The following is a 20,456-nucleotide window of genomic DNA, read 5'->3' on the forward strand; positions in this document are numbered from 1 at the left end:
AAAAGTTTAAGCAGGATTCAACATCAATTAAAGGCTGTTTTTGCAACCTTGAAAGTAGGGGCAAAATGGCCATTCTGCAGGACACATTTCCTTGGCAGAACCTCCACTCAAAACCAAGCTGGCATGTTTCTACAAAGAGACAGTAACTGTGAGATGGACTCACTTCCACCATCCCTACACCTACATACAATTTAAAAGACATTTTTGTTACATTAACACCTCATAGGAAGCAGGGGAACATTTAATTGTTTTTTCTGCAGAAAAGGTCCTCCAAAGAGCAGAGTAACACATATTTATAGTCTGCACATAAATACATTAAGCCATTAAATAATGTGGCAGATAAAAAAATGAAAGCATTCTTAGGCAGTTATGCATTTGGGGAATGGAAAGGCCTGGCTGGAGGCAGGGGTGTGCTGGGGCTTCTTAACAAAGCAGAGCAGGGCAGGTCATAACATCACACAGATTTGTGGGAGCAACCATGGGAACTACTTTTTATTCCATTTCCAGAGGGCAAAATCACCACCATCTCCTCCTCTAATCCTAACTCCCACCCCAAAACCTGGAACAGACTAGATCAACTGATACAAATGCAACCAGGCGACAGCCAGGATGAATTTTTATTCTGTTCCATGTTTTATTTTTACAGCGCCAATTGAACTCATCATTCCCTCTATACTCATTAAGATCTATTCCTGGCTTGAAATCTTTCTTATAATATCTTGTCCTTGGACATCAGCTGAGTAGGAACATCCTCTCTCATCCAAATCAATGAAGTAATTGCTTTCATTCCCTGGAACACTTTGTTCCTATTCCACTTTTGCTTTAAGAGCTTTCCTACATGATGAAACACATTTCAATAAAAGAAGTAAAAGGAATGAAATTATTTTAGAGAAGCAGAATGCTTAGGGTACAAGAATTCATAAATTTGTATAAATTAAATTTTAGCTGGATATTGGAATTGCAAAAAGAAGCTCTCTACCACTGTCTGTTACTTAAATTCTTCAAAATTTACTGTGCAAGTGATTCACCATGAACTGTGGAGTTCAGCTTTCTTCAGGGAATTAAACACTCATAATCAGACCAAATGTGTCACATTTTTGAGAAGAGGGATCACAAATTCTCAACAGTGATCACTGGAAGCCCAGCATTTCATTAACACAAAGAATATATGTATCAAAGTAAAGGAAAAAAACCCATACACTACCATGCAAAATTAGAAGAAAAAGTCTTGGAGAAGTATTTCTAAGCTTCTGCACTTTATTAAGTTGCAAGCAACCATCAACAATTAATAACTTATTATAAACATTTTCTCCTTCTGCTGTAGTAAACCACATAACCTTCTCTCCTGTTCTTTGTACCTATTCTGATTTTCTTTCTTTCCACGTATCCTTAAGAAAGGTTAAGGGAGAAAAACTAAAATAGTTTGTGGATTATAAATCACCTAAGCTCTTAGAGCTCCTAAACTGTTCAGCTAATAGAAGAGCATTTTTCTTTCCCATTTGTAGCCTCTGCTCATTTATCAGCCTCTGATTCTTGTCCCTGTCTTAGCCACAGAAGGAAGATCTTCTACAGTCAGTCGAAGAAAAAAATGACATTTATAGGCTGACCAGTGTCCCTGCTGCTCATGGATTTCAAAATACCTACAGGTAAAGCAATAAACACTGTCTAGGTGGGATGGGGAGAGGACCTGGAAGAAGGTAAAATCCAGAGGTTGAGATATGAAAAATAACATCTGAAGAAAATGAAAATGTAATAATAAAAATAATAACAGACTTAGAACAAGAATAATACAGTATGAGCATTATTCTCATTGTAAATCCAAAACAGAGTACTGTACCAGCTATTAAGAAGAAAATTAACATTACTCCAGCTAAAGCCTGGACAGCTGGCTTGTATTTATCAATAGTATTCACTGCTGGAATTTTCTGGATAATATTTACTGTTTGAAGACAAATATCTGGGGATGATAAAAACATACAGTTCATTTAAATACACAACTCTTCTGTGAAACTATTAAAAAAGTGCTTACAGAGAGTAAATGACAGATAAATTGTATAAAAAGAAAAAATTGTTTCACTTCCTTGCTTATTTTAAGTAATTTACGTTGATGTATTTGAAGCACCTAAAATTGCTCCAGAAAGAGATCCTGTTCTAGGAAACACTGCATCCTCCCCTCACCAGCTACTCTTGAAAAAGACATAGGAGAACTGATGAGATTTGAAGAAAGGAACACAAGAAATAAAAACTGGAAGGAAAGAAGAAAGAAGGAACAACACACCCTCCCCTCCCCTCCCCATAACAGCCTAAAGAATAAGTAAGGTGTGAGATTGGGGGAAGGAGGCTGAAGCTGGTGATCCCTCACAACAAAGTGTGTCAGCACACAGGGAAGTTAAAAAAGGCAACAATATCTATGTCTTTGCTGAAATAAAGAAGCCAACCACTAAAGCAGTAAATCTGAAGATTTTTAACTGCAGAGGAAAAAGGGGAATAGATACTGGCATCTGAAAGCCATTCCTACATTTCCTTGCAATGACCTAAATAAGTTTAACCTAAACCAAGTCACACAAAACCATCACTATTTGGTTTTGGTATCATCTGAGCACATGAAGCCTTGTCATATCTCCCCAATGGGAGAAAGAGATGAAATTATGTCTGTTGCAACTAAGAACTTTTCAAATTTTCCAAGTAAAGAACTTGTTCTAGGCAGAAATATTTAATGAAAAATTAGTGTGGGGAGCGGTGATAGGAAACCACAGGACACAGGAGTCCCCACCAAGGACTACCTCCCAAAGATTTCCTGCTGTAGTTGTGCTCTTCTTGCATATTTTTGTTTCTGTTAGTTTAACAATGGCACATCTCGCTCTCATTATTTTCTGCAATATAATTTCCTATAACATATTTCTATAATTTAATAATTTTTAATATGTTTTTAAACATGTCATTTAGCTAATTACGACATGATGCAATATTCCCTGGCATTCAGAAGTTCCTTCTCTGTGTAGCTGAATACAGGCATCCTTCCCAGGAGTCTGTATATACTTGCAGAATATTCAAGAAGTCTCATTCATCACACAATTAGCCCTAAGGAATGTACAAGGCACATCTGCTCCAACTCTGGAGGTTTTACATATCAGCAGGGCAAGTAGGATGCAATAACCACTCTGCCCAAGCAGTGGCAAGGCAAGGTGACCCAAGCTCAGCCTTCTGTTAAGGATGTGCAGTGCATGCAAACACTTGCACTGCTCATCCCCAATCCCAAGATGTGGAATTACCCAGGATAACAAACAGAAAAATATCCAGAAAATATTTAGGAGAGAAAAGTTTCCAAACACCTGTTTTTCCTCCCTATTGTGACAAGGAATTTCACAGGGAAATGGTGCACTTCAACCACCTGAAAAGTAACAATGGGAACAGGATGCAATGAGGATATCAGTATTTTCACACGATTTTCCAAAACAGGTTTGACACTGTGGTGTCCATTTAAAACGAAGTAAAATATCCATTGTGACATTTCCCTTTTTTGTGCACTTGTTTTAAATCAGGAAATATTTGAAAGAAAGCTACAATAAATATATAACCTTGCTTTAACAAAATAACACAAACAAGCAAGCCAAAAAATCCTCTAAATTCACCCACTGTAGGGTTGAAAATTTTTGAGTAACTGCTCTACAAGACTGGGAACCCAATTTTGTTTTCTCAGCAAAAACTGAGACCATGGTAAAACAGAAAAAACTGTTGAGCATGGTAAACTTCATAACAAGAAACACAACAGGAGACAGGTCTAGTGTCTCTTTCCCTTGCATTTCCTCCAGGCTGGATTCAAAGAAAACCACTGGTCTATCAAAACAAAAAGATACTTGAAAGACATTAATTATCTCGTCCCTTCTTCCAAGCACTTCCACCTTTGTGTGTAGGTGCAGGTACCATTTTCCAGGTGTCCTTAGTTTCCTCTCAGGACACGTGATGCCTCAGCTGTATCTGTGTCCCTTACCGGATCGGAAGCGCTCGTCCCTGGAGTTGGTGGATCGGGATTTCTGCTGTTTGGACACCCCAGCAGTGGCTTGGGAAGAGCCTGGGACTCTGTTCTCTGCTTGCAGGGATGGATCCACACCTGAAACACAGCTTGTTTTAGTACAAACTCAGCTTGGCAAGTATAAAATCTGTTCCCCATGACTGCCTTGCTTCACTACCCTCCACACTTACTCACAAAGTTCAGCTGGTGCAGGACAGTACCTTTAAAAAGGGCTCATCTTCTACCTGCATTTTAATCCAATTTAAACAATACCCATTTAACAGAGCAACACTCAGAAGACTCACATTTTACAAAAAGGCTGCAATTACACAATTACCGTCAGCTTCAGCTGTGTACAAGCTCCTGCTGTAATCGAGGTTGTCTGGATGCTTCATGTACTCCTGTAATGATGACAGATCTTCCCAGCCCCACACAAGGAAACAAAAATAAGAGGAACTGAACCATTCTCCGGTTTTACTCTGCACCTCATTAGAACAGGGCTCTAAATAACCCAGAGGAGTTGCTGACATTTAGGCTGGCTAATACTCAGGAAGATGAATCTCAATTTTACACTGTAGCACAAGAGGAATAAAGAATCAAAGGGGTGAACAGTAACCATTAAATATCCGCTATCACTTCCCAATCCCCAAAATGAGGAGACTCCCTGCTGCCTCTTGATCCATCAAGGACTATATAAATTTGGACTAGGAACTTCCATTTGCAGTTTTATTATACATCCACACTTTAAAATGTAATGTAAAAATTCCAATGGAGCTGGAGGGTTTTTTGCACAATCCTAACATAAATTTAGTTTAGTGCTGTGTTTTACAAGAAACCTTCCTTAGTCATGTGACATCTGCTGCATCAAGTCCACTGTATTTACTCAACCCCTACACCACACAAGGCTGAATATATCCTTCATTTCAGTCCTTCCTTCTAGCTTCTGCTCTCCTACCTGCCCCCAAGCCTTTTGAAAACAAGGCATTTTGGAAACAAAGTATTTTGAAAACCACTTTTCCAAAATGTAAATATTTACCAAAAGCAGCTCTCACTGAACTGAAGACATCATCCCAGAGGAATCTGGGTCAGTTCCTTTGCAAGGAAAGATCTTGCTTCAACAAGTAAGAAAAGGTTCCTTTCTCTCTCATGGGGTTCCTCCTCCCTTTGTTACAAAATGAGTATCAAGAAAGAAATTGGCAATTGCTAACAAATCTAGGAATTATAAGACAATTTTATGAAGGCCTTTCAGTAAGATATAGTCCTTACATTAGGAGTGTAATTGGATTAAGTATCCCATTTATACCTCAACTGATGAAAAAGAACTTTCAAATACTCCATTTAAATATAATATCCTCAGGGAAAGTGGTATATCATCTTCATGACAAGATAAACTACTATACACCAGCTTTCTTAGGTATCTGTTAAGACCTTTGGATGAATGCACTCCATAATCCCTTTCCCACACCCTTTTGCAGCTAACAGTGAACACCTCTGGATGTTGAAGAGGCAACCTTGAGCTAGATACAGGTTCAGGGAAGGGTCTGTGGGGAAAATGGACCTAAATAATAGAAAAACAAAGAAATATTTAATAATTCACAGACCTAAGTTTTAAGAAATTAGTCTGACTCCAGAGATATGCTCCTCTCTTTTACAATTTGTGATAAAGAACAAATACATTCTCACCTAATTGTTCCTGTTTTCCAAAAGGAAAGCTTTATAAGCAGATGACAGAATATCTAACATAACTGCATTCTCCAATGGGATAAATTGAGCCAGCCCAGCAAAGAAACCAAAGTGTCCTCAATGGTGCAGAACAGAATGTGTATTTACCAATACACAGACATAGCACTCCTTGAAACACTTAAGCAGAATTCTGTTTGTAGAGAAAAACAAATGTAGTCTGCCAACTGAATTGATTCAACAGATCTGATAGTCAGAGTGGTGAACACACTGCAGAATTCTATTCCACATTTCACTTGAACACAAGTTTTCCATAACCACTGGTCAACAGTCCAGGGGGATTTTTTGATCTGGAAACAATAAACAAGTTTAGATTTTGTTAAAAAGATTGAGGCAAGTCATCTCCTTAAGCTGAGCCAAGCAAATAGATAACATGAAAACTACAATGGTACGAAAGAGAACAGGCAGCTGGGCTCGGAGGCTCCCTCAACTAAGACTACTTAAGAAATTTCCAGAAAACAGCATATCTACATCATTTTTGTGTGATCTTGTCAAAAGAGACCTTGGGTGAAAAAGAGAGCAAAATAAAACCAGAACTTTTTTTGTGTGTGCCATTTCTTTTCCTCCAGGAGGCCTGTTAGTTGTAAGCAGAAAAAAGAGATTCTTCATGTTCTTCCCAATTCCTTACTCTTCTCATTTGCACTCTTGTAGTAACTACAGAGCCTTGAAATCAGGACTTGTAAGAGCCCCTTTTCCACTCTGTGATCCCCTGTGGGAGGAAAATAATCTGGAAAATGAGCTAACTGGTATAACCCATCAGCAGATGACAACCTGCATGTGGGATGGTCCTGAGCCACGTGCAACCTGAGCACTGCTGTTTGGTCACACCAATAGTGGGGGCAGCAGGAGCAGGGAAGAAGTAACCACTCATAATCCACGACCAACTCCAAAACCAGAACACTCTCCTCCTCTCAAGGATCAGATTTTTGTGAATCAGAGTTATTGTGATGAAGTATGTATCAGTGAATCTCAGAAGTTCCTTTTAAATTAGGATAAGGTATGAAATCCTTGGCACCATTAGAAACCACAACTCAGTTCCTTCAGTTCAAGACTCCCTTCTTGCTTCCTCAAAGCAGGTTTCATATCATAGTGCAAAAACAACAACAATGAATCTGAAAAATGTCACTTTTTTGGTAAAAATAGTAAGATAGTGCATCTGACTCTCAGGCTACATAACTATGTGCTGGTAAAATGCTGTTTCACAAGCTTGGTGAGCTTGTTCATTTATTCTCCTACCATGCAAATCACTCCCTTAGCCTTCAGCAAAAGCAGATGGGTAATTAGGCTAAGTCTCCCCACTCACATCAACACCTTTACAGAAAAGATAAATACTAAAGACACTTGATCCACTATCACTGCATTTTCTCCATTTTTAACTTTCCCAAAGCTGATAAGAATGAAGTCACCTTAAAGAGGCTGTTTGTTCCAACGAACTGCACAATTTGCTTCTACAGGATGAAATAAGAATTAATATTTGAATTATTCCTGTATTTGTCCATCCACAAGCACTGGAGAACCAAGTCTAATGCTGGCATTTTTAACAATTTTCATTTATACAAGCAAACATGATTTCACTGTAAGGGAAGAGAAGAGCTGCCAGGACAAGGAAGATTCTCTGCTAGCATCACTGGGGAGGATGTGCAGCTAAAGACATCAGGTACATAGAGATCATATTTTCAAAACATAATGTATTAAAGAGCTCTGCAGAGAGGAGAAGGGAAGAGGGAGGCCAAAGAGGAAACTCCAGACTCTGTACATTATCAAATCTTTCTGCAGCTATTGAACTGGGTCTGGAAATAAGAAAGGAAGAAATGACAGCAGGTTCAAAGTGTGAAAAGAAAGGAAAAGGGGTATGACAAGGCAGAAAATGCAGAAAGTGGAGGTCTGGCTCTGGGGCAGTTACTGAAGTTCACACTCAAGTTCACAGTTCAGTGTTTTCATCCTTTACTGTCATATCCCATCTCAGAACATATTACCTGCTGCACACTTTTTTTTGGTCTTCAAGATGCAAAACTAAGTGTTCACACCTTCCAGATCTAAGGGTAAACAAAGGTTTACCCAATGTAATTTATTACCCAGAATAAGGTATTAGAAATTCAAGAAATTAATAATAATGACAACAAAAGGCATTGTACACATGCACTATGTTTGACAGTTTTTCATGACGCTGCAACATTTTCCTCTACTCAAGGAAGTAAATTCCAGCTCATAAACTTCCACTTGAAGTCTATGAAACCACTTAAAGGGCATTAGCACTTTCCATTCAAGGAAGCATGAAACAGCAGCAAAGAATACAAAAGCATAGAAGACTCTTGTTATAAATTCAATGAAACCAAATACAAGTCAGGATTTGGATCCAATTCAGAGGATGCAAACACTGACTAAACCATCTCAATGAAAATACCCACAAGCAAGAGACACTCTTATTTAGACACTATGACAGACTGGTAAGCAGAACACCTACAAGGCATTAGCTAGAACTTGAATTTCTCAAAATAACAGTCCATTTTAAGCAGCAGTTCAGGAGGTGCTTCACAAGCAGCCCAGCACTCCTAATGTAAAAGGATGTGCACTAAATTGCAAAGGCACAGGAATAGCAGTCTCTTGATATTTTGAGAAACTGCGAGCAATGAAGCTATAAACTGCTTTTTCAACTAGCCCATGTGAACACATTACATTTTCACATACCTCATTTAAACCAAGTACACCAAGATCCAACCAAATTAGCCAATTAAAACTTGGACATTCTTTTGATCACAGCCATTGTACCCCCAGTATAAAGTAGGAATTTTAACTCCATAGCACCAAGAAATGTACTTACATGTTTTTCCTTTAAATTTTAAGAAATTATGAAGCTTTTGTAAACCAAAGACACCAGAGTAAGTTGCACATTCCTTAAAAATGGAACTACAGGTACTAAGTTGCTAAAGGGCCATGTAAAACTCATCCCTCTCTAATGGAATGAGAGGCTGATTTGTGGCTATTTCTTACCCACAAAGACATAAAACCAAAAATCACAGTTACACAAAACCACAGAGCAACGCAGGTTGGAAGGACCTTGAAGATCACCTGGTCCAGCCAGGAATAGAATGCATATGTATTCCTGGTAGCAGCAGAAACATTTTTCAGATACAGAAAACTATGAAAAATAGAAGTATGGGATACGCCAGCCTCAACCAAAATCAGAGGAGGTTTCAGCATCATTTTCCCTTAAAATGAAAATGGTAAACATTTCAATTTTGCTGGAGCAGAAATGCTAAGGAATAAAAGAGGAAAAAAAAATAATAAAAAGAAAATAATTTTAGAGTGGAATCACTCTGACCATTTCTCTTCACCAGAGGAGAAATGAAGTCACTCACCAAGGTGTTTATCTAGCACTAACCAAATCCAGCGTAAAAATTTCCAGGGACTGCTCTGTAAAGCAGCACCAGGACATTAACTGCAACTGCAACTTCATTTACGCAGCCAAAGAGGCAATCTGAAAATAACCAATAACACTGTAAAAAGATCAGTAAGAAATCAGGATAATCAGGAAACAACCATCACAAGGCAGCAGTTTTACTTGAGGTGTTAGAAAGGAAGCTTAAGACCATCCCCTGCCCATCAGGACAGGATACTCACTGTAAATGCTGCTTATTTTATTGTGTTATTTCTGAATGTTTTTACACCACATTCAAAATCACCCTCTGCCATGTATGTGATGTTATCCATCACTCAGAAACTTCACCATGAAGCATGCCAGGTTGCCTACAGATATAATTAATTATTTCCTCAGAGTTTTATCTGTAATTTGCATGCAGAGGTTGACTGAGGAAGCCAATTAGTGACTGTTCAATTTTACTTCATTAAAATAATTAACTACTCTTTAATGTTTGCTATTACTCAACACTTGTTTTTGATTTTGCACAGTGCACTTGGTTGGATCAGTGAAAAATAACTCATTCTAGTTATTATTTCCATATAAGTACACAGTTTTATGGTTCCTAAGCAAAACCTTTACATTTCCACTAACTCTTCATCACTGCAGATTCAGAATTTTAGAATACAAAACAATCTACAGGAATGAGACTCTTGAATCACAAAGTGTTCTGCTTAATTTTCCCGTTAATTGAGAATGTGCTTCACGGCCACTTCTGTCTTTTCCTGTTCACCAAGCCCTCTGTGGGGTTGTTTAACACTGTCTGGGCAATGATTTGGCTCCCCACAGAACACAGCTCAATCCATTTGACATGGTCTTTGAGAGAGCAGGAGTTTGCACAAGCTTAGTTTGTAGGTGGCAGGTGATGAGGTGTAACAGAGGAAGTTAGACTTCCAGAACTCAAACCTATGGCCATGCAAACACACTTTTAAGACAAAAAGCTGTAGAAAGACATGATTTAGTGGTCCTGGGGATGTCAAATCATGGAGCAAGAACTCAACAAACATAAAATGCTGACATTCATCAATCTGCAAAAAGCTTGATGGATACCGAACCCTACGAATCCTATCAGGAATGCTGCAATTAAATTGTTAATGAGAAAAAATTTCTGCAGGCTCAAAGCCTTTGGGACTCCCACACACTATTCTGAGCCATGCTGAAGCTGTGTCAATTAGGCAAATTTCAAGTTAGAACTGGGTTAATGGAACATATGTCAGGAAACTGAAACAGGCAGCTAGCTTCATGTTTTAAGCAAATTTTATCTTTTTGCCAGAGCATCATTCTTTGTGCTAAGAGGCAGACAGTCTATTAATTTTTTTTTTTTTTTTTTTTTTTTTAGCGTATTAAAGCTAGATTCCTGTCAGCTTAATGATAAACTAGGCAGAAGTGGTAGAAAAAGATCAGGTAATCTGGTATGTCTTAGAAAATGTGGTCTCAAGCAAGTAGGACAAACCACAGGATTCGCTGACTCATTAAACTACTGCTTAAGGCGATTAGGGAAAATACAGCTGAACAAGGAGAAAAACCTTTAAGCAGCTGAAAATCTAAACTTACTTTAACAAGTATGGCAGACAAAGTACTGGAGATATCTAAGCTATGCTTGAGAGTTCAGCACTTGAATATTTGTGCAAACAGCCTTTTGAGAGCTGAGAAGGAAAAAAATATAAAGGAAAACCCCCACTGTCAATAGAAATGAGTGAAGGCAGAGTAAATCAAGTAAATCAAGTAAATCAAAGGTGATGTGAGATTAAAACATGACTTTCTAGGAGACAACAGAGTATTTCTAGTAATTGTGAATCCTCAGTCAAAATCCATACCTCACCTGGTCTCAGAATCTTTAACTAAGCTGAGTTAGAGGACAGGGTATTTTGAACAGAAAACTGAGACAGTTCTTTCCAGAAAAATGGTGTAAGGAGGAGAAGCTGTGGCAGGTGAGGCTAGACCTTGCTACTGACTGTCAAGGTCATCCTAAAAATTCAAACTGCTTCTTTGCAAGACACAAGCCATTTAAAAGAGATGAGTTTGGTTCTGCTTGGCCTATAGAGATGACCAATTTGCCAAGGGAAAACCATCTATTCTTAAAAAAACCCCAAACCCAAATAAAAACTAAAACCACAAAAAAGAAAGCTTTGCAAAGAACCCCCATGATGAAACACCAGATTACATTCTGACCGCTCAACAGTGAGTTCTCATTATATACATTCTCCTTATTATTATCATAGATTGTCTCATTATTGCTTCCACTCACCTTGGTTTTCATCTCATTTTCCCTTATCTTAAAATCTGTCAAGCCATGGAAACTTGGGGAGATTATAGAACATTAAAGCTCAGTAGCAGCATAAGAGCCCTAACCCTGAGTGTCCTAGTATAAAAATAAATTTTAAAAAAGTTGGGCACTTAGGTTTTTGCTGTGGATGTTGAAATCTGGTAATAGCCAGCTTCAGAAGTAATGGTTTATAGTAAAGAAGCCAATACTTTGAAGAAACAGAGGGGGTGAGGGAGTGTGTGGGAATGGGGTGAGGCATAGGGTGAATGCAAAAACCAGCACATTAAAGCATGAGAGTGAGGACTACTGAGTATTTTCATCTAATGAAAGCAGCCAATTTGCTTTTAGCAATAACTTTACCCATTTCTGAAGTTATCTTAAAGTCTCAGACACAGTTGTCAAACTGAAGTTTGCTGACAAAAATGTTACCATTTAACATTTCATATAAAACTATAAAAATATATATTTCAGGCTTTTTCCTTGCTCTGCACTTCTCTGTGACAGTCATTTCCCACTGCTGGTTAGATGCCATATCAAATAGTGTTATAATTCATCCAGTGTATTTAGTGAAAACTTTTCCATTTGGTATTTTCACAGATTTGGCAGAAAGGTGTAACTCCCACGCAGTTTCTCACCTTGAATTAGTGGTATGTACCGTGCTAACAGCTTTGCCCTCTTCTTTTCATATCCTTTCTGAGTGATGTCTCCTAAAGAAAAGAAGAAATAAATGTATGTTGTTTAGAAATGCTACATTTAAACCTTTGCATCATTCTGTCAATAATATATTGGTGAAAGAGTTTAACAAAGCAAACTATGAAGAGAAAAAAGCAATAACAAAAAAGGCATTAATTACATATATATATATATATATATATATATATATATATATATATAGGGATTCAGCTTACTTCTGGACAAGTAGAACCCCTTTTACTCAGTCAGATTTTACACAGAAGAGTTATTTGTTTAACTTTTTGCTTAATATTCTTCATTTCCTCAAATATCTGCCTCACCCCTATACCAGAGAACACTAACAGACCCAAAGTAATTTCACTCTGCCATCCCCAACCTCCATCCAAGTGAATATGCATCATATGCATCATTTAAAGCTATTGACACTCTCCCAAAACAAGCAATGGGAGTTCAAAGACATTGTTCAAAACAGGTAAGAAAAACAAATGCACATCCTGGAGTGCTTCAATCATTGCAGGTACTTCAAACTACAATCTGCCAGTTTTTCTTCATAAATCCATGTGAATATTATATAAAAATTTGGACACAAGACAGAAATTCCCATTTTTCTTGAGCAGAAAAAAAAATAGCAGAAGGAATACAAAGAAATTTATATATATAGTATTATAATATCAAAATGAGATTCACATCAAACTAAAATAAAGCACCAAAAATGCCCAAGCAGATTTGTCTGCCTGGGAATAGGTGGTCAAAATGACAACACTTTTTATGAAAAAAGGAAAAGGACATCAGAAGAGATGCATCATTTTCAGTTATGGAGGGGAAAAAAACCCAATCCAATAGACAAGAAGCACCAGTAAGAAGAACAGCTTTTCTTAAACCAGAAGTAATTTGGAAGACTAAAGCTCAGCAAATTCTTTAAGGATCAAAACTGTACCTTAGGCACAAATGTGCAGCACTGTAAGCTCAGCGAAGACATCAATTCTCACAGGTTCATAAATGCTCCAGTAATCCTTACCCCAACCCTCTGCACAGCTCAGCCTCTGCCAGGAACCACACAGGTGCCCAGGTAAGCCATGGCAGCACTGATCAAAAGGCAGCACTGAAGAGAAACTCCTATTTAAACCAGAGTACTTCACACGATGGCTAGCATCGTGCTGCACTTGGAAATTCTTTGATTTTGCTGGACTGCTGACTTGAAGGACTTCCCTTGAATGAGGTTAAGCAAAGGACGAAGTCAAAAGCGTCTCTGTCGCTTTCTGCAGCGCTGTGGCAGGTCGAGCCGTGCAGCCCAGCCAAGCTGGGCTTTGTTCCTTTCTCCAAAGCCTGGGGGTGGGGCTCTCCCTGACAACTGTTCCCCCCTTGCCCCCCAGAGCCTCAGGGGGATTCACCCATCATATGGGGTTTTTGTGATCCCTCATTTCTTCCAAAAAGAGCCACTTTGCCACATCTGGTACACCAGGGCCACAGCTGCTGTCGTTTAGCCTCACTTTCTCCAGAGTCAGTGGATTACACAAAAGCAATCTGAGGTTCCTCGGCCTCAGCAAAGCAGCTAGGAAGCCTGCATAAAGCCAGACACTGAGCTGAGCTGTTAGAGCTCTGTTTGGAAGAGATCTTTACTTGAATTATCTGAAGTATTGTAAAACGCATATCATAAAATATGTCAGAACTGCCAAGAAAATTAATCTAGACAGAGATGAAAGTGTTAGCATTTCTTAAAAAACATCTATAACAACATATTCATTAGTGCACACAAGAATCTGTCATGTAGTTACCCTGATTTTGCCCAGGTATGGTTTTATTCCACCATGTTAGCACTAGACCTAACAGAATCTTAATACCAAATTCACTAAATAGAACTGAGAACGGATCTGTGAGAGCCTGGCACTTGCTAAAGATAGGGAAATGGCTCCTGGTCCCCAGTTTGCAGAGGTCAAGAGCAGAAACATTTCTAAATGAGCTGACTGTACATTAAACAGGATGAACCTAATCAGCTGGATCAGCTCTGCAAGATGAAGCCTTTAAGGACTGCACTGCCTGGCCACTGATGAGCACAGTCACAATCACAGGTCTGCCACCTTGACCGCAGAAACCTTTGCCAGTTCCTCCAGGATAAACTCAAGGGCACGAACATCGGCTTGTGCCTGCAGAGGTGGCTCCTACGTGGTTTGGAAAGGCAGGCAAGTTGCCAGTCTAAAACATAACTCACATGTCATCTGTAGATGTATTTAAAGCATAACCCCCATGTTTATGGGATAGGCTGTCACTGTATTTGAAAAGTTGGTGGAGGTGGAGGAATCAATTCAGCAGACATCACTGCTAATTCTACGTCCTAAACAACCTTTAAAAAAAAATCCCTGATGATGAACCAAAGACCAAAATACAAATCCTTTAAGATAAACTATAGAAACATGGCAAAAGACGGGAGAATGTGAAGGAACAATGGCAGAAATTAAACAGTCTAGTGAAAACAGGAAAGTGGTTTGGGACATATTTTCTCCATATGCACACCTGTGAGCTTCAAGCTAGGATACATATAGGTGTGCCACCAAAAGATTCTGACCATGACAGTTTACAATCACGTTTATTTAACCCACAAGCTTTTATCACCACCTAAATCTAGGGACCAGAACAACTCCTCTAAACCTACTACTAGTACCCATTCCAAGATGTGGTTACCTGGTACGTGTTCTCCCAGAACTACACTTGTATAAATCAGGCAAAAGCCAAATTGATCAACAGGCAATAAGGAACCAAAAGATGAAAATCATTACTTGCAATCAAAGAAAGCTTTGGATTTCCAAACTATACAGCAGCCAGCACTTGCTGCCATCCCTGAGATAAGGGCTCTGGTAGGTCTGTGCCTACCACATCTGGTAGGTCGACTGATACCTTAATTTAGTTTGCATATGATGAGCTAAGTGAAGTGTGAAAACATCTTGATTGGAATCTTTCATATTACAGGAATCTCTTTAAAATGGAAATGACATCTGATCATTTCATATGGTGATGCATTTGACTAAGCCATTAGAAATTCTATTTCAAAGACACTATTTGGAACATCCTGAGAGCATCACGACGCCTCTGAAGCAGCATTAGATGTTTAGCACGACTTCACTGAAAATGTATGTCACTGGTAATGCTTAATTTGCAGCAGGACTTGCATCCCTTTCAGGGAATTTAAGTTATCAAAGTACAAAACTTGTCTGATGTAAAAGAGGCAGCATGGAGATACATAACTATATAAAACGCAGAATTTCATTAAACCTTTGCACACACAACACAACCACTGAAACATCAAGTTCTAGACACTAGGCAAATACTGACTATCTAATTACATGTATCTTAATGATAGAAAGGGAAGGAATTTGAGCAATATGTTAATAGCAAAAGATTTGGCCTTCCACTCTGTTCACAATTACACAGTGGGACTGTATTTTACAAAACCATTAATTGCCTAATAAATAATAGAAGGAATTATCAAAACAAATAAATGTAGTTTGATCAAGCCATTAGGCATTTCACAATTGGCAAAGCAATCCAAAATAATGTTTAGAATTAGAAAATTTGAAATTAGAGTAAGAAAATTCTGTTCTGACACATTTACATATCACCTTTTCCACCTCGAAGTTTTTAAGCAGTTGCAGGACAAAAACACCACTTGTATTTTACAGCTTTAAAAAGCCAAGGTGGGTGAAACCTGCAGGTCAGAGAGGATGTGCAGAGTCCATGCATTCCACGTTATCCTGTTCCATACAATCTACACTTGAGAACTGCATGTGTACATAGGGAGAAGAGAGAGCTGCTCCTTTTAAACTCTGAAAGTGCCTGCCTTAAAGGCTTATTTGCTTCATGTGCCAGGAGTCAGCATTGGACAGCTCAAACGAAGGTTAAATAACTGCATCACAAAAGCAGCCTTAGCAGCAGTTTCTAGGCTCAGTTAAGCCAAATTAATGAATTGTTCTTCCACTGCTGCAGTAAATCCTTAAGCCTGGTCCACAGGGAGACAGGAAAAGCTCCAGCTCTACCACTTTCCTTTTCTGCTGTTGGAGGTCCCTGCAGAACAGACACAGACTGACAGATGTCAGCTCTATGTACACCTGTGGGTGAACAACATCTATCACACCAGGTACCACCTCCAGTTCTCATTGTGATGGAGATCAGAAACGTTGCCATCCCCTTTAAAAGGCTGAGGAAAGCTACACTCATGAGGAGGAAGGAATGGGAATCCTCTGGCCCATAGGGAATGTACTGTCTGCTTCCACAAAAGCCAACGAAAGAAGTTGGAAAAAAACAGTCTAGGAGTGGTCAGGCAGATCAATGGACAGGATCTTTAAAGTTCCAAGCCAACAATTAAGGCTTGAAGTTTACTTATATAAATAACTCTGACACAGTTATTTTGGTAAGATTCCAAAGTGAAAAGCTACAGAAAGAATGCTGTATAGATGCAATGTGCTGCCCATCACGAAAATGCTATTTCAAAACAAAGTCTCAGTGTACTATAGAAATGAAAACACTCAGGAGTTTCTGTTTGTCACTTCCTAGATACATCAAGGATAAAATATCAAAGTGGAATAACTGTCTGATATGTAGCAACCAACTATTATAATGAATGAGGCCAGAAATAATTGCCTGAACCAAGTCATTCTATGGTATCCCCAAAAAATTCCATGAAAACTGCCTCTGAAGATGCAAATCTAGAAACAACCAGGTATGGGGGAATCATAAAGAAAAGCCTTTCTACAGTTTCTTTACCTTTCATATCCTTCAAAGACTCATTATATAAGGCATCGTGATTAATTAACACAATGAAGATACTTCAGACTATTAAACTGGTATGAAGCTTTATTTTTATGGTGCGTATTTGGAAGTCAGCAACACCGATTTTTTTTTCCCTTCCTCCACCAATACGCAAGAAGTTACCCCATCAGCCACAGATATTTTTCAGGAAAGAGCATTCCATACTTACCACTTGCAAAAAGCTCATATTCAAACTTTGGGAGCAACCACAAAGATCACAGCAAAGGTTCCATTTAGGAATGATGCACCACACTAAAGACTGAAGCAGACTGATTCAAAAATCCATGACCATGGAAATATCCAACTCATTTATGAGACCATGAAAATCATTTAAAAACCCACCAGCAAAACCCCAAACCCTCAAACAGCAGCACAACACCCAAAACTCATCAAGTATGTTAAAAACACACAATGAGAAGGTCTGTAACCTGCAGTGCCTACTCCATACACCAGTTATTTCAGTTTGTAAACTATGACATTTTTCAATGGATTTCTAGGGCTTGGTTTCAGATTTGATTAGTTCCTGACACGTCATGACCATGCCCTCACATGCACTGTAAAACCATGCTTTTAGAGAAAAGATTTACAGTTAATCTTGAAATAACTGGGCTGAGGGGGGTGGCTACTGGGCAAAATTTCATGGTGAATGCAGACACTGTGACTTCTTAAAATAAAACACTGGCATATTAAGAAAAAACCTCAAACTTCATCAGCATTCATGTTAAAGCTACATAAATAACACACAATATAATTTTACTAAGTAATCAGACCTCACTAATATATTGGGTGCGCATATAAGTCATCTGACATGATCACAAAGAATCAGATGAATGATTCAGAGATCCTGGCTGAACTACAGAATGATAAACTGGGGAAAAAAAAAAAAAAGAAAAAAAAAGAAGAAAAAAGAAGAAACCAGCTGAATTATTCACAGAAGGAGGCAGCAAAGCAAGCCAGCTGGTGCACACAGATATCCTCTCATGGCAGGGAAAGAAAAACATCAATCCCTATTAGGACCAGAACAGCTCAGTGCTTGCACACTTAGGAAGCCCCAGCATGGGTCCCTGTGGTGGCTAAACTTATGTCCAATTTATTTCCAGTTGCAACGCTACTTATGAAGTGTATTTTCTGATGAAATGGAGCTCTCCCTGAAAAGCATGAACCGAAGGTTGGCAACAAAATGTTGAGCAGGGAGGCTGGACCAGATGACCCACTGTGGTCCCTTCCAACCTGCCCCATTCTGTGATTCTGTGCTTTCTGCCAACTGCACCTTTTGCCTTGTTTGGCTGCCCCCAGCCAGCACCTGTTTGAGGTTGAATGTAACATGCTGATCCCAGGCTGCTGCCAAGGCAGGGGCTCAGCAGCAGTGTTTTCTATGAAGTAAGGTTTGTTAAAACCTGATTTGTGAAATGAATCTTCATCACAACAAAGTACTGAACACAAGAATAGTTTTTAATTCGGCTGCTTAAGAACAAAGCATGTTAGGGAGGAAAGGTGAACTAACTCCAGCACATACCAAACATGTTTCCAGAATGTCCCATGCAGTGATACCCATAACCAAAGGCCTGAAAAATACTCTTCTGCAGTAACATATCCTCACCAACATTAATGACAACTAATGGAGAGACAGGTTGGCAGTACCTTAAGTCACTTATTGTTTCTTACCACTTCTGCCTAATCTTTGGAATTGCTGTCTCCCAAAATATGCATTTGGATATAGATTCTGTCCTGCATCGTTTGATCCTGTATCCATGTTTTTGATGGCATTACCCCTAAATGTCCTTATCAAGCCACTTGGTTATTTACCTTTACTAATCCTACTGGAAGATTAAAAGTATATGATTGTCAATTGCATGAGAAATAAAAAGTGCCTTTAACTGGACCAAACCTGAGAAATCTACTAAAAATGCTGCCTTTGAGAGGTGGTCACATTTATAGAATCAGAGAATGGTTTGGATAGAAGGGACTTTAAAGCTCATCTAGTTTCAATACCCTTCTATGGTCAGGCACACCTTACACTAAACCAGGTAATTAATTATCATTTATAGTTATTATATAATGAGTGTTACAATACCCACAATATTATCAAAGTATTATAACTTACAATTATGATGATATAATTAATATACTTTATAATTTCCTTGTTAAGGTCCTATCATTAAACTGCTTTTCAATTCACAGTGACTTCTTACCTTTCCAGCTCCTTACTGTCACATCACTAACTCCAATATCTCTATTTTTTTCCAGGATTCCCCCAGGGAGTTATTCACAGATTTTGGTCCACCCAAAAAGCTGCATTCTCAAGTCCTCCCTATTCACATGGACTGACCTCCTCCTGTCCTAGGATATGCTCATCTATTTCCTGCCAAATTACACCTCTGGTTTTCTGGTGGCCAATTTCTTATTTTTTTGAGTCTGGGAAACAGACATGAGACAAAAAAATACCAATAAATTATGCAGAAAATCTGTATTAAAACAACCATGAATGTCAGACAAGCAACTCACTTTAGGTTTTCCTTTCCTTTCTCTCACATGTGATCTCTCCACGTCCACACCACAGAGATTCATTGAGGGCTCACCTCAAATCTGGTGTGCAGCTTTGGTGCTGTCATTAATGCCAGTGCTGTTGAAAGGTCACTTAAACGTGTTGAAAACTCTGTCCCTCATGCGAGCGGCTAAAGAGGAGTGCAGAAGCAGAACTGAGAGAAACAGAGGCAGGAGGGCAAAGGGGGTAGGGTTGCAATGGGAAGAGAAGGACCCGCTCCCTTTTGGAAGCCCCAAAAAACAACTGCTGAGGACACATTTTGCACCAGGCCCCTCAAAAACCCACACCATAACAAAGCTTCAATTAAACAAAAAGTTTCAACGAAACACCAGAGTTCTTCCACTTGACACCAAACAGCTCTGCTCTCCTCAAGCTCTTCCATTACAAGCAGCTTTTACCACCACAGCTTCTTAACACTGAGCACTCTTAAGTAACTACAAATCATTTAATCACTTGAAATCTCTTTATTAAAATAAAAAGATTGCAAGCAATTCCCTTAAAACAATATTAATCTATGAACTTCGGAAAGTTCACATATTTGATGCCTGACCAGTACAAAAAACCCACCAATGCAGTGTTACTCAGTACTAACACACCACACTGAGTGTCCAGAATGCAAGCTCAGACAAACTACTACACTTACAGAGACAAATAGTGGAATGCAAAAATACCAGATTGAAGCTTATCCATTCAGTCCAACAAAGACCCTGGCGTGCAAGTACTGGGAAAATCTACATCACTACATTTATTATTCAACAATACCCGTGACTCATCCAGGGCACTGAAGAGACATTGTTCAATAAACAGAACACTGAATAGGTATCTGTTTTGTTTCTTAATTCTTTTGCCAAGAGACAAAAGGCTTCAGAATGCAGGAGCTCAGGAACAGGAAGGTCAGGGATGAAGGCACAGATTGGTGGTACTTGTGACGGAGAAGTCACCACCTGTTTCAACTTTTTCATCCTAAACCAGAAAATCTGTA

At 38.8% G+C, this 20,456-nt stretch overlaps 1 protein-coding gene across 3 annotated transcripts in view; it reads right to left on the minus strand.

Annotated features, from left to right (window-relative positions):
- DIP2A (disco interacting protein 2 homolog A) overlaps positions 1-20,456 on the minus strand; it is a 79,190-nt gene that overhangs the window by 42,742 nt on the left and 15,992 nt on the right. For all 3 annotated transcript variants that reach the window (XM_066189487.1, XM_066189486.1, XM_066189488.1), the window contains exons 2-3: positions 12,072-12,143; positions 3,992-4,111 (exon numbers count right to left, since the gene is read on the minus strand). In XM_066189487.1, the coding sequence (XP_066045584.1) occupies positions 3,992-4,111; positions 12,072-12,143 (192 nt within the window). The remainder of the gene's footprint in view (positions 1-3,991; positions 4,112-12,071; positions 12,144-20,456) is intronic.

This window comes from Chamaea fasciata, unplaced genomic scaffold (genome assembly GCF_029207755.1).
Source record: "Chamaea fasciata isolate MVZ Bird 193981 ecotype frontalis unplaced genomic scaffold, bChaFas1.0.hap1 SCAF_8, whole genome shotgun sequence".
Taxonomy (NCBI): Eukaryota; Metazoa; Chordata; class Aves; order Passeriformes; family Sylviidae; genus Chamaea; species Chamaea fasciata.